The following is a 13,489-nucleotide window of genomic DNA, read 5'->3' on the forward strand; positions in this document are numbered from 1 at the left end:
TTAATGGTACATGACAATTTATTTGACTACATCAGTTAGAACGTTAACTCATTCCGGTGCCATTATTGCTTAGTTACAAAAGTATTAAATTTATAAACATGGCCATTTAACAACTGATACATTTCAAGACTTTGTTTGAAGCCAGGATCCAATGAGGGATGAGATCTTGGTCCTGGCGTCTGTAAGTTGCTGTGGGTCCTGATCTCTTGCGGGGTACATGTTTGCGCAGTGTGCAGTACCTGACGACGAACCAAAATAATGTATATAACTAATACGAACAAAAAATCAAATGACTTGTACAGTTTCTATTTTAACGAACAACTGAATAACCTATACTAAAATTGACGGTGGATTTTCGTTGAAGAAAACATTAATATGATGCGTCGTATCGAAAACGGTTCAACTCAGTTCTTCTACTGTGTGTAAAGCACGCAATATCAACACATAACTGGCATGATTAGACGGCAGACCAAATAATTTGAGGGTTCAGCGCCAGACAGTCGTAATTTCTTCAATTTTGATATTAAGATGAACGACTGTCTGACGTTGAGCCCTCGAAAATGTTATACCATACGCAATATTACATTGCCTTATAAATCAGTGGCTTTCATGTAAATCAAGGTAAACTATAGCATTCATATTGAGCAATTTCACTCATATTCCGATGAACGCAACACCTGACGAATTACTCTGACAGTTAAAAAAGGACGCTTGTGATTGGTAAAATGACGTTTTACTGTATGAAAATGTTTGCCTAGTCGGTGAAACAAACGGCGTGATTGGTGTAAACCTTGTTCAAATTGCCGAATTTATAATACGTCTTGTCATGGAAGCTAAGGTTGTCCGGTTAGCGCACTCACTTCTCGCCAAGGCGACCCGGGTTCGATTCCCGGTCTGGGCGCATGTGAGTTCGGTCAGTGGTCACGAAGCCGGACAAGTGGGCCTTCTCCGGATACTCCGGGTTCCCCTGGGCTTTCTCCGGGTACTCCGGGTTCCCCCACAACGCAAGACCACACTCAACGTGCCAACGAGAATGAGTTAGCAAAAGTTGTCATAACTTTCTTCACTTTCGTTGTAAAGTATATAACGTTTAAACTATTCCTATTCTATTTGTTGAGATATTCTAGGGAAAATTTGCAAATAATGAGGGTGTATATATAAACATCGAAATATTTGGATTGCGGGTCAACCTTGCGTGAAAAAAATTGGCCAGCGTACCTGAAGTCCGACTGACTTCATTTACTGTGCACAGAGCAAATGTTTTCAAACAACGATGAAACACAGTCTTTAAATATTCATACCTTAACTATATATACTCCTATTGCAATTCCTTAGATGAATGGGTATCATTTCAATAACATTCATGTTCCGATGAACGAAACATATTGGGAATACGCTGATCTTACAAGAAATACGCTTGTGATTTGTCAAATGACGTTTTAGGGTGTTAAATTGTAAACAACATCAGTGATGCTGCTAAATTTCAGACAGCTGAAAGTATATTTTGGATTATCTCAGATTTATTATGCGAATAATGGGTGTAAATACAAACATTGCATATTTTAGAATTATCTTCTATATCTGTATATACCATTTGGTCAGTGCAAGGAAGCTCGGCTAGGGAATTCGCTTAACATTCAATCTTTAAAATTATTGGAACAGTAAGGTAATACACCAAAAAAGAACATCTTAAACATGCCTCTACTTCAAGACCTCAAGGTACAAACTTTCGAAACATCTAATACAACTCATACCTTCAATGTAGATAGCAGTTGCCTCGCTAGAAATGTTTTGAGTCACGCCCATCGCATGCCAGGGGTCAATGGAGCCATTGGGAAATACCACCTTGGTAATGGCTATACCCCGTCCACCGTAGTACCGATTAGTATCCCGTACATTTTCGTACACCGTCGACGCATCCAGAGACTTATTGTAAATGTCTTGGCATTGGACCAGAGAATAACTGTAATAACAAAAGTAAACTTGAAATAGGAAGAATTATGTCAACTTGATTAATTTTGGATGTTAAGTTCACACCAGATACAAGATTATAAATATTACATGTTCCTTACGATCCTTAGTGTCAGGGTTTGGCTCTTTGCATATTTCCGACACTCGACCCATTGTCCAGAACTTTGTCCAAGTTTACAACGTGATTAACAAGATTGTTGATAATTTGTAAACGTGAAATATTTGATGACATGCTCATCTATTTACCTAATTTACAAGTACATCTGAAACAGTTGTCTCAAATCTTTTAAGAAATACAGCAGATCACAAATGTATCAATAAATCTTCTAGAGCAGTTCACAACGATGACGTTAACAACGTTAACAATGGGCCGATTAAACAAACTTCAGAACCATCTGTCCATTAATCAACAGTCCAATAAAGTGAAGGATTCTGCATTTCAAATATTATTTAAAATAAAAGGGTTATTACTTAAGCGGGAATAAGAAACTGAAAGGTTGTTTGGAGAAGTCCGATGACTGGTACCATCCGAATTCTGCACACGTCTGATACATCCACTGTCGTCCTGGAAACCAATAATAATAATAATAATAATAATAATAATAATAATAATAAGTTATACTACTACTGCTGCTGCTGCTGCTGCTGCTGCTGATACTGCTACTATTACTACTACTGCTACTACTACTACTACTACTACTACTACTACTACTACTACTACTACTACTACTACTACTACTACTACTTCTACTACTACTACTTCTACTACTACTACTACTACTACTACTACTACTACTACTACTACTACTACTACTACTACTACTACTACTACTACTATTACTACTACAGCTACTACTACTACTACTACTACTACTGCTACTACTACTACTACTGCTGTTACTACTACTACTACTACTACTACTACTACTACTACTACTACTACTACTACTACTACTACTACTACTACTTATACTGCTGCTGCTGCTGCTGCTGCTGCTGCTGCTGCTGCTGCTGCTGCTGCTGCTACTACTACTACTACTACTACTACTACTACTATTGCTAGTAAAAATAAAATAATAATAATAATAATAATAATAATAATAATAATAATAACACTACTACTACTACTACTACTTCTACCATTACCACTACCACCACCACCACCACCACCACCACCACCACTACCACTACTACTTTATATTTGTCTATAATTGTTTGTTGTCTTAAATGTTGTGTGTAGTGTTTGGGTGTTAGTTTGGCCTTCATCCCTGTACTTAAAACAGGATTTTAGTAACTTTTTTAGGCTACAAGGAGTGTCTCTGTAGTTTCCAGAGTTTTACTGGAATATTAACATTCCCATGAACTTGCTACATTTTCTTGTAATAAAACACAAACATTAAACTCAACCGATTTGTTTATAACCTAGAACCATGGTGTGCAATATAGGAATCAGTGACATTTATGCACTAGTCAATTGTTACCACGGCCCCCAAGGTCCGGAAGTATACCGGAATAGCGTGGGAAATGGGCCGTGTTTTCACCTTCGAGGTGGTCCCGCAGTGCCGAGTGAGTGCGGTGGTTTTGTTTTCGCGCCGAAACAGTGGGTAATGGGCCTTATCTAGGATATCCCGTGGTAGTGGGGGCATTTGGCGGGGATTGTACCAGCAGTGTATTTTTACCCGGGATTGGCTGGACTGCAAGTCAAAGTCCCCTCTATTCCCCTGATGAGGGGGGGGGGGGGGGTGGGGGCGTGGTTACATTTGACGGCATTACATCACACATATTTTACAAAAAGGCGAATAAAAACTATATCGTTCTACCTCCTTCACCGGCTCCGCTTTTCCAATCCGTTTGACGCATGTCCGATATCATTTTAGTGTACGTATAATCCAGGCATTTTTGTCCGTACGTCTTCATTATCAGCGTGTTGACGTCAGCGTAACGCTGTAGCGGGGTACCGCGGGTAAAGTCGTTCATTATTCCGCAAAGGGTGTCCAACGTAATATCAGTGCCAATTGCTCCCTGAAAGTACGAGTTGTAAAAGAAAAGGTACCATAGAAAAAACGTTCACTTTAAGCAAATATATCAGTATCCCTTAACGACACAAAATCCCCACGCATAGTTATTATGTTGCCATTCATAAGCATGAAAATGGTAAGCAATATGAATTGAGTGTAAAACGATGTGAGTCCCACTATGCATTTTAATTATGTCATTCGTGATACTGGTTAATGGCTAATGACAACCTTGGCAAAGCTTAAACACCTCGGATGATACTGTGCATTCACCCACGCATTACGTCAACTAGCAAGTGTACTAAACCAGACAGACCAGTACAACTCATATTCAAACTGCAACAACCTAGTAGGAGGGACATGTCATACTTTGTATGCAAGAGGAATATCACAGGTATGTAAAATCGATCTCCTTAAAGGTGCAGCCACACAGACAGATTGATTGATTTGACAAGATTTTTTCCTCTTGGAATAAGTCATTTTTTACGTAAATGTCTGGAAACCAGTGATATAAGACTGTTGACAGAAGTTTTTATATTTACGATTGAAAAATGATGTTTTCTGGCTAAAAGCGTTACTAATGCTTTATAAAACCAAACAATTGAGATACGTGTATGTTCTAATGCGAGTTATCTTATGTGGCTGAACTGAAGGCACTGGTGCCAAATGCGCTGATTCTGAGACAAAGACCTTATAAGACTTATTTAAAAGTAGCTCATAGTAAATAGTTTAGCAATCACCAATCATTTAATATTTTTGCGTTTTGAACTTTTAAATACACGATTAAAATCTTGTAATCAGTAATTAATAGTTTCCATAAATGCATTATTTAGTCGGTATGTAAAGGTTAATCACTCAAAATTAATGTTTGTTATACATGTGTATGCATTGATTTTGAATTAAGAGTGTCACTTTAAATAACACATAAGCAGCTTGCTGTATACCTCAAAGGCCCTGTTGTCCTTGTTATACTGGATAACGTCCTCGAAGTTTCCCGCTGTGTTACCGAACAGTCCTGCTATGTCAAGGGTGTTGGTTGGGTCAATCTTGTCACACAACCTTGAAAAAAGATTGAAACTAGAGTTTATTAGAAAAAGCGCTTTCTCCCCCATTGCATGGTCGTAGTTAAGAAAAAATCAATGATGGACATTAACTTTGTACTTTTGAACTGGATACGAACTTTCATATTTGTAAATTCTGGTCATGACAAACCATACCAAAAATGAAGTCTAAACTTCTATAGTTCTTGAGCGGAAACAAAGTGTGACGTACGGACTGATAACCAACAAGTTGTTTTTCACCTGAAGCTAACTGTGACCTATTGGCATCAAAATCAATAGGGATCATAATACCAGTCATGACTAATTGGCGTACCAAATAGTATGTTCCTGGGTTTAAACATTCACTTACTGTTTTTTTCATCACAATGTCACCGCGACCTTGACCTTTAACCTACTGGCCTCAAAATCAATACGGGTCATGTACTAGGTATGACCAACTGGCATAACAAGCTGTATGAAGTTCCTGGGCTCAAACGTTCTATAGTTATTGAGAGAAAACGAAGTGTGACGTACGGACTGACTGACGAATTGACGAACGGACGGACGGACAGGGCAAAACAATATCTTCCCCAGAAAGGGGGAACCATACATATATCATTTCTTTTCTAAAAATTAGAATCCATAAAACTTTTTTTAAACACCAACAATTATATAAAGAAACAATTTTATTAACGAGGAGCGCCTCACTGAAATTTCTGTTCCAACGTTGCCCGTGTGTCGGCGCTCCCGAGCCAGGAGGCCATGGTGTCAGTAGCATTCCGAATTGCGTCCCCACATTGGGTGCCGGTTGTTCTTAACGCGTCGGTGACCACTTCAAGGTACTCTATGAAAGAGGTTAATTATTAATTCAATAGCTTTATCCTCATTATACTGCCATGTTGTAGGTGCTGTCCTGTTGAAATATTTGAGTAATGTTTTGATACATCACTCATTGTGTTTAAGGTGACCATTTATGACCTTTATCTAAAACATTCAAACTTTTAGACAGTGGTGCTAAAATGTTATTCTTAAACCATCTTTGTGCTCTGATGTTTGAACGGCGCCGATAACGGCACAAAGGCTACATTACCTAGACATTATTTCTTTGCGTTGCAATGATAAATAAATAACAGCAAAAATAAATAAAGCACAAGTAAACATTTTTATATACCGACAGAAATAGATAGATACCTGGGAAATCCACTTGGGCATAGATTGGAGCACTGGTGGCGATGGCACCGTCAACGTACTGTGGGTACTTCGATCGGAACCAAGCAGAAAGAGAACCTTTAAAATACAATATATTGTCCTTCTTTTCAGTTAAAAGAGTTCTGTTGAAAAAATTGTTGTTCATTGTTGTTGTAATAAAAAAGCCAACAAATAAGTAATCTGATTATTTCAGTTAATCCAGCTTCAGTAATATATTATAAACAAAATCTCAAAAAAAAAAAAAAAAAAAAAAAAAAAAAAAAAACAAAGATGCGAAAAAATCCAATTCAAATAGTAAAGGTCATTTTCCAAGAACAAACTATTTTGCAGAGATACCCCCCTCCCCCCCCCCCCCCCCAAAAAAAAAGAAGGAAAAAAAGGCAACAACAAGAGCGCCAATGTTCAAGGGTCGTGACTTGGAGCCTCTCACCTGGCAACCACAGGCATCACTTGTGTGTACATTGTAATGTGCATGGTTAAACGCGGTCCGGGCGCGGATATCAAAGCTCCCTCCAAGGTGTGTTACCATTGTTTTGTTAACACTATTGTTTGGTCAATTGAGTTTAGAACTATTGGTACTGTTCAAATACAAGTAAACATCAAATACATTCCCCATTTGGAGAATAGTAAAAAATAACAAATAAATGTATGTGTGTGGGGGGGAGAGGGTGGGGGCGTCAGTTAATTGGGAATCGTAGATTATTTCGCTTTGGGAATGGGACCGATGTTCAGCCTGAAACAGATGGGCCGAAAAGAGCCTGTCTCAGTATCCGAAGCATGCTATGAACACTATGTATCCGGCTCAAATATTACAACAAAAACGCTAACAAAGAGGTGATGAGCACCATGCAACTAGATAACATTTTTTATCATGCTGCATAACGATTGTTTTATAGACCAACTAGACCCCTTATGCCTTCTTTTTGATACCTGGATATGAGCCTCCGAACGAAATTAGTTTGTTGGTCGGCAGTTTCCGCTTTACCCGGAAGTAGTCAATGAACTCAGCAAGATCAGCAAGCGCTTGCCGGCTGGACAGGAAGCGAAGGTTCTCTACGCTCAGATCCCTGAAAAAAACGTAACTAGTTTATGAGCAAGCACTGACATATAATAGACTTACATTGTAGTGTATGCCTTGTTGTGTATCAACCAGTAAAATGTAATGATCAAAACCAAAAATAAAAATCATATGCTTCGTGTTCAGATAAAATACATTCGCGATATTTTGGCGGTTTTTTAACTGGTGAATTTGTGGCCTGAATCAAAAACACCATTTATAAGGCTAAAATTATACCTTACACAAATGTGTCCCTTTTTGTGTATATAAAGTGGGTCGGTCCGTATTTCACAGTTTAAAAAAAAACTGGTTAAGTGCTGCTTGCGATTTTCACGAAGGCGAAAAAGATTCGTATTATAGTAAAAGTTATTGGCTTTGTTACATTAAACACAACAAGCGCGTTAAAAATAATGAACGTTATTATAAAGTGTTGGGTATAATTTAAAAAACATTAACACAACACTTCGGCCCATATGACATTATAAGGACAGGCCAGGCTCCCCCGAAGGTGAATGGGCCTCGGCTCATTTCTTAAATATGTTTTTTTTTTTCTGTACACAAATCGTTTGTTAGTGTGTGTTTCGAACATGAAGATAAAAAGTTTATTATGATTATGATGATTGACATTAGTACGCATCAAACTACAGTGTGCTCCTTTAAAATAACGGGAACTTATAAAACATAGTATCATAATATAAATTTAGTACTCGGGGAGAAAACAAATGCTCATAAAATCAATGTCACTCACGGCACCGGGTGGCTTTCACCGTAGTATCTATGCTCCAACATAACAGCTATGGCCCCGAACTGCTTGGCGTACACGATCCATGCCCCCTCCACCATCCAGATCGGATTTGCTGGTCCTTCCCCTCCAATCATTAGAAAGATAGGACCGCCGGGCTGGTAGAAGGTGTCGTTGACAAAGTATCGCTGTAAAATTGGAAGATAGTTTTGCACCAATCATTGTAGACAATAAACAGTCCCAATCAAACTGAGGCCGTCGTTTCTTTATATATCGTCTATACTTCGAAAGCCCAGTTACAATAGACATACGATTGCACAAGATGGGATGATTTTACGATCGTTGGAAAGCGCCGATTTCATTTCAAATAATGGTTCGGTAACATAACAGACAATTGGTCATTGGTGATCGCATGTCTTGCCCAGCGCAGGAGTCGTAACTAGTCGTTGATAATCGTGCGACAGATTTGAGGTTATCGCACAAAGGTCAACAACAGTCGGACAATAGGTATGTCAAGTGATCGCGGACTAATCACAGGTTATCTTTAGACAATCGTGTGACTCGGTGAAGATAACTGAAAACTATCAACATTCACTAGACAATCGTGTGACTCGGTGAAGAAAACTGAAAACTATCAACATTCACTGCCTGAAGCGAAATGGACTATTTAAAGATTGTTCTAGATTGTTAAAGACGTTCGAACTTATGTAAAGCGCCTGTCACATGCTATCAATGTACCTCACCGGGACTAAACCGGACCACACAATACAACGTCGAGAAAAATCGCCAGAGATCCGTCGAGAAAGCACTTGAAAAATCAAAGTGACCGTAGCAAAACGTAGTAGTACCGGCGTAAGAGCATATGTGTATTTCCGATGTACGGTAGCAGTACGGTATCACGTCACTAAGAACGGAAGTACATCGTTAGAACATCGGCAGAACTACGGTATCACACCTGTACCGGTATGGTACTCATTAAGGCCACCGGAGAGCCGCCGATCCATTACAGGGCACTTACGGTGCTCTACCACTGGCAGTGCAATGGCAGTAATTTGTGAGCATGTTCAAAAATGTATATCGTCGCCTGACATTGCTATTTTGCCGATGTGCTGACGATTTCCTGACGATGTCCTACCGTTCTTAACGATGTGATACAGTTGCGTTGCCGTACCGATCCCCGAAAATCGCCAAATATGTGCTCCGGTATAGCCCCGGCGAGCCAAATCGGCTAGTTGTAAAAAGCCCTTAACCTTGTCGTGAGTGACTGTTATGCCTTGTAGGACAGGGATATAGTAGCATCTCTGTCAGGATTTTTTATGAAATCGTATGACTGACTTACGATTATCTTCGACGAGTTGCACGATAAGTTGGTAATTTCTTTAAGCCTTAAAGCTGATCAATACGTTATATTCTCATGGACGAATACGTCTCCTGGGTAGAAATCAGTGGAGAAAATTCCTTTATCAGGATAAGATTTGTTTCCTTGTAAGACTGTAACATACGACTTGAAATGTCGCAGTCGATTACGGACGATTATAAAACCATCTATGTTTTACAATTGCAGGTCCGTCAAATATTGATGGTTCTATACGTGCATAGGTATTAATTATTTACAGTGTCTTTTACAAAAATATGGCATTAAGATATCGACAACCTTGGGTTCTAGATCTTCTACATTTAATCTTAAATACTTTAACTGTTCGATCGTTAATGTGTTCGTATGTACTTAACTGACTCACCCAAATTTTAACGCTTTCATTTGAGATTTAACATTATGTACTGAAAAATCGGTCGGAAAATTCTAAATCGATGAGTTTGCAGCCATGCAGATCAAATGATTTAATTAAAGTAATTCTGACTTGCTGCTTTGCCCGGCAATCTTTCTCATTTTTTTATTAAAAAAAATCAAAATATGTTGCTTTGCACTGTGATTGATAAAAAGGTAAAATACATAGTCCCAATGAAGGGGCGGAGTAATTTTGCACAGTACATTGATTATAGTTACATATATATATATGCCTGATACATGTGGCTAAACTGCATTTCCTGTATGACTAATTAACAATATTTTGTATCTCAAAAAAAAAACCTAAATGGAATATAACAAGTGTTATTTTAGTAAGCTGGTTACACGAGATTTCTACATTTCGTGATTTACATGCGCGCGGTACAGTAGTATAGTACATGTAATCTGTACTTCCTTTACAGTATTGTGTAAAAGGTATATTTTATAATATAGTAGTATATGAATAATTTATGTATAAATGTAGAATGTATACTGTATAAATGTATAGTATAAATATAAATAAATGTATAGTAAAACAGTATAAATGTAGAATGTTTACTGTATTTCATTTACAGTATTGTGTAAAATTGTACAGTATTGTGTAAACAGTATAAATTATAAAAGCCGAGTCAAACGGCCGTCCGATCAGCGGAGTTAATTTCAATATTACAAGGTGCAAGCCACTTAATCGGGCAGTCATCTCCCTCTAATGTTCATCTCAAATTACTCGGCGATCAACAGTTTAACTAAATATCAACTCTGTAAGCGGGTATTTAATAACTAAATAAGACTAACCTGTCGCCAATGTTTGTTATTTGTTCCATCAAAATGGTCCAATCTCTGCATTTCAAACCATTGTGGGGGCGGTGTAGGTGTGCCTTTTGGAACATTAGGAGCCCCTAACATTCCACCCCTCGGGCGACCATTTATAAACCTTGGAATCCAACAATAAACTTGAAAAACTAACACAAGGAAGACGAGAACTCTTCCTACCATGGGCGCCGCCATTTTGTTCTATATGAGTGTCATGTGTTTAATCACATGATGTACTGGGCGGCAATTTTAAATGTTATTCAAAATGGCTTTATAAAGACCAACACGGTATTCAGAAGTGCATGTGCGGGTTAAACTGTTGGACCAGGATACTCAATCCACTGGCACCGGATTTTTAAACTCATTCATTTTTTTTTTAAAAATCAAAAAAAATCTTATAATTCTAAACTAAACATTATAATACCGAAAATGTGAAAAAATACTGAAAACTATTTTTTTTATAAATGTGCAATTTGTACTGTATATTATACTAACAGTATATAAATTTTAGTTTGAGTTTGAAAATCTGGTGCCAGTGACTCAATCGTCAATTACCCACGGGTACCCATACATACATCCCAGCTGTAGAATACCACCCGAATAAACACGACATAGTGCGGTAAATACACGATTTCAAACTGAAAACGCAAACTGGCTATGGCTGGTCTTTGTTTAATAAGACATTATTTAGTCCAAAATTGACTTTCAAATAATATTTCAGACCGAACAATGAGCCATGTAGTCCTGTAATCAAGCCCTGTATAGTATGTTTAAAGGCGCACAACATAGGTTGATGCAAAAAAACTCTTTAATTTTAGATCAAAAGCATTATCATATTTTACTGATCAAAACATAAAAAAACGTGATTTGTGTAAAGATAAAACGATATAAGCCATATTTTGAAGTCGGGAATTGGTGGCCACGTAGCTTTTAATAACAAATTAAAACAATTATTGGCAAATCTATTTTGATCATTAAAGTCAAATGAGTGATATTCGATAAAATGCATTAAAAATCTTTACACCAACCTTTTTTGTGCGCCACTTAAACAAAGACAACACTTGCGCATGTTCATGTACGAAATACCACAATGAAATGACTGATATACCGTTAGTCCAGCCCTATACATCACCATTTTAGTCATATTTCACTTGTCCAAATATATTCAAGTTGCCTTGTAAAATCAAACTTATATTATTTTCTTAAAGAAAAAATACATACACCGTGATGTTTTATAAAAAAATAAAATAAAGACAAACCCATTTATAATGACCTTTGACCTTAAATTCTGTATAAATAATGACCTTTGAGCTTAAATTCTGTATAAATTGTCCAAAATCAGACAATAGGAACATCGAGTGACCTTAAAATTTATCTTTAAGTCCTACTCCTCGTGTTATAGGTACCATCACCTACGTTAAAAGATACCCAAGTGAACCATTCAAATGCTTTTGTGTTTTTTCCCCAAAAACGTTAGTTGTGGCCTTGGCCATTGATCTACTGATCCTAAACAATTAGCGATCACACACTGGTTAAAGGCTGCCTATCAAGGAGTTTCATTGTCCTTAATCAAACTGTTACCATTTTTTATGTGGACTTAAGTTTTATTAAGTCTTACGGCCATGACCTTTGTCCAACTGAACCCCACAACAATGTGGGTCATATAAAATATTGGTCAAGGGCAACCTACCACTCAAGTTTCATGTGTTAACTGTTCTTGTTCAGACAAGACATGACCAAAAAGCTCATTTTACAGACTCATAAGCGAGTCCCTGTAAACTGAGTCTCAAATCAGCAAAACTAATGTAGAGTATGCAAGATATACTGTTCATAGATAATAAACAATATATATATATTTTTTTATAATTTCCTTGTTTGCAAAAAGTGCATGTACATGTATATATAAGCTATAGCATATTTCAGAGATGTTATCATTGGTCAGGTTATTTCTAATATGTACTGTTTGTATATCAATTAAACAAACTTTTTCTTTCCCTCTGAAAGGCCATAAAGCCAATTTTGCCAATTGTGACCTTGACCTCCTAAAATGGGTCCAAAAAGTTTTGCAATATGACCTTGACCTTTCTGAATGTTAAAACGCAAATTAAGACTGTGACCTTAATTTAAATCTAAATCCTGTGTCAGGCCTTCCAACTTATTTTTTTAGAAGACCAAAAATATACAATAGCTATTACACGTACATAGAAAATCTTTAAATTCCAAATCTTAAAATAGAAGAAAAGATAGCATTAACCTTGAGCATGGCCGCAATTATCGGTACTGTAAATGAACAGTTTCAAACAAATGTGGACTGCTGTTTTTAAAGTTTTGGGCCATTAGGATGTTCAAAGGATACCCTATCAAAAATATATTTTACTTCTTACATAGTGTATCAATAAACCCTGAGTATTACACTTTTATATGGCTTAAGACCTTGCAACAATCTCTCCCAGCTTGTAGTAATTTACAGGGGCGTAGCTTGGCGAAAATAAACGTGTAGGCCACTTTCTTGGGGTGTCTCCCCCCCCCCCCCCCCTCGATTTTTATTTTAGCTATGTTGTGGTTGGTGCGTTTTGTTGTAAAAACATTAATGAGAACAACAATATCAATCTTTTTTACCTTGAATTAAATTTATATTAAGGCGCATTTGTCGGGATTTCAAATTTAAGCCCATAACCCCCAATGCCCTTATTGCAGATTTAGTAATTTTATTAATTCGATTTTCTGAAAAATGTGTAGGCCGCGGCCTACACGGCCTAAAGGAAGCTCCGCCCCTGGTAAATGGCATATTTTGAGCGAGTCTGTCAAACAGTTTACTTATAGTGATTTAGCACCAAAGCGCTAAATGGCGATGAT

General features: G+C 37.4%; 1 protein-coding gene across 1 annotated transcript; it reads right to left on the reverse strand.

Moving 5' to 3' along the window:
• LOC128242937 (putative serine protease K12H4.7) lies at nt 1-10,830 on the reverse strand. The gene is made up of 10 exons (XM_052960388.1): nt 10,616-10,830; nt 8,041-8,222; nt 7,166-7,302; nt 6,218-6,313; nt 5,735-5,870; nt 4,931-5,045; nt 3,792-3,993; nt 2,443-2,536; nt 1,755-1,963; nt 1-239 (listed from the first exon to the last, which is right to left on the reverse strand). The coding sequence occupies exons 1-10, from the start codon at nt 10,826-10,828 to the stop codon at nt 124-126; spliced, it is 1,500 nt and encodes a 499-aa protein (XP_052816348.1). The 5' UTR covers nt 10,829-10,830; the 3' UTR covers nt 1-123.
• Between the last annotated feature and the right edge of the window lie 2,659 nt (nt 10,831-13,489).

Source organism: Mya arenaria, chromosome 8 (assembly GCF_026914265.1).
Source record: "Mya arenaria isolate MELC-2E11 chromosome 8, ASM2691426v1".
Taxonomy (NCBI): domain Eukaryota; kingdom Metazoa; phylum Mollusca; class Bivalvia; order Myida; family Myidae; genus Mya; species Mya arenaria.

What these genes read in the sequence shown, in the direction of transcription:
- LOC128242937 (XM_052960388.1), bottom strand. Translation starts at nt 10,828, where the DNA reads ATGGCGGCGCCCATGGTAGGAAGAGTTCTCGTCTTCCTTGTGTTAGTT. An exon ending in GTTCGGAGGCTCATATCCAG is followed by an intron (nt 6,314 to 7,165) that starts GTATCAAAAAGA and finishes TGTATTTTAAAG; the next exon opens with GTTCTCTTTCTGCTTGGTTC. An exon ending in ACGTTGGAACAGAAATTTCA is followed by an intron (nt 5,046 to 5,734) that starts GTGAGGCGCTCC and finishes TCTTTTTTCAAG; the next exon opens with GTTGTGTGACAAGATTGACC.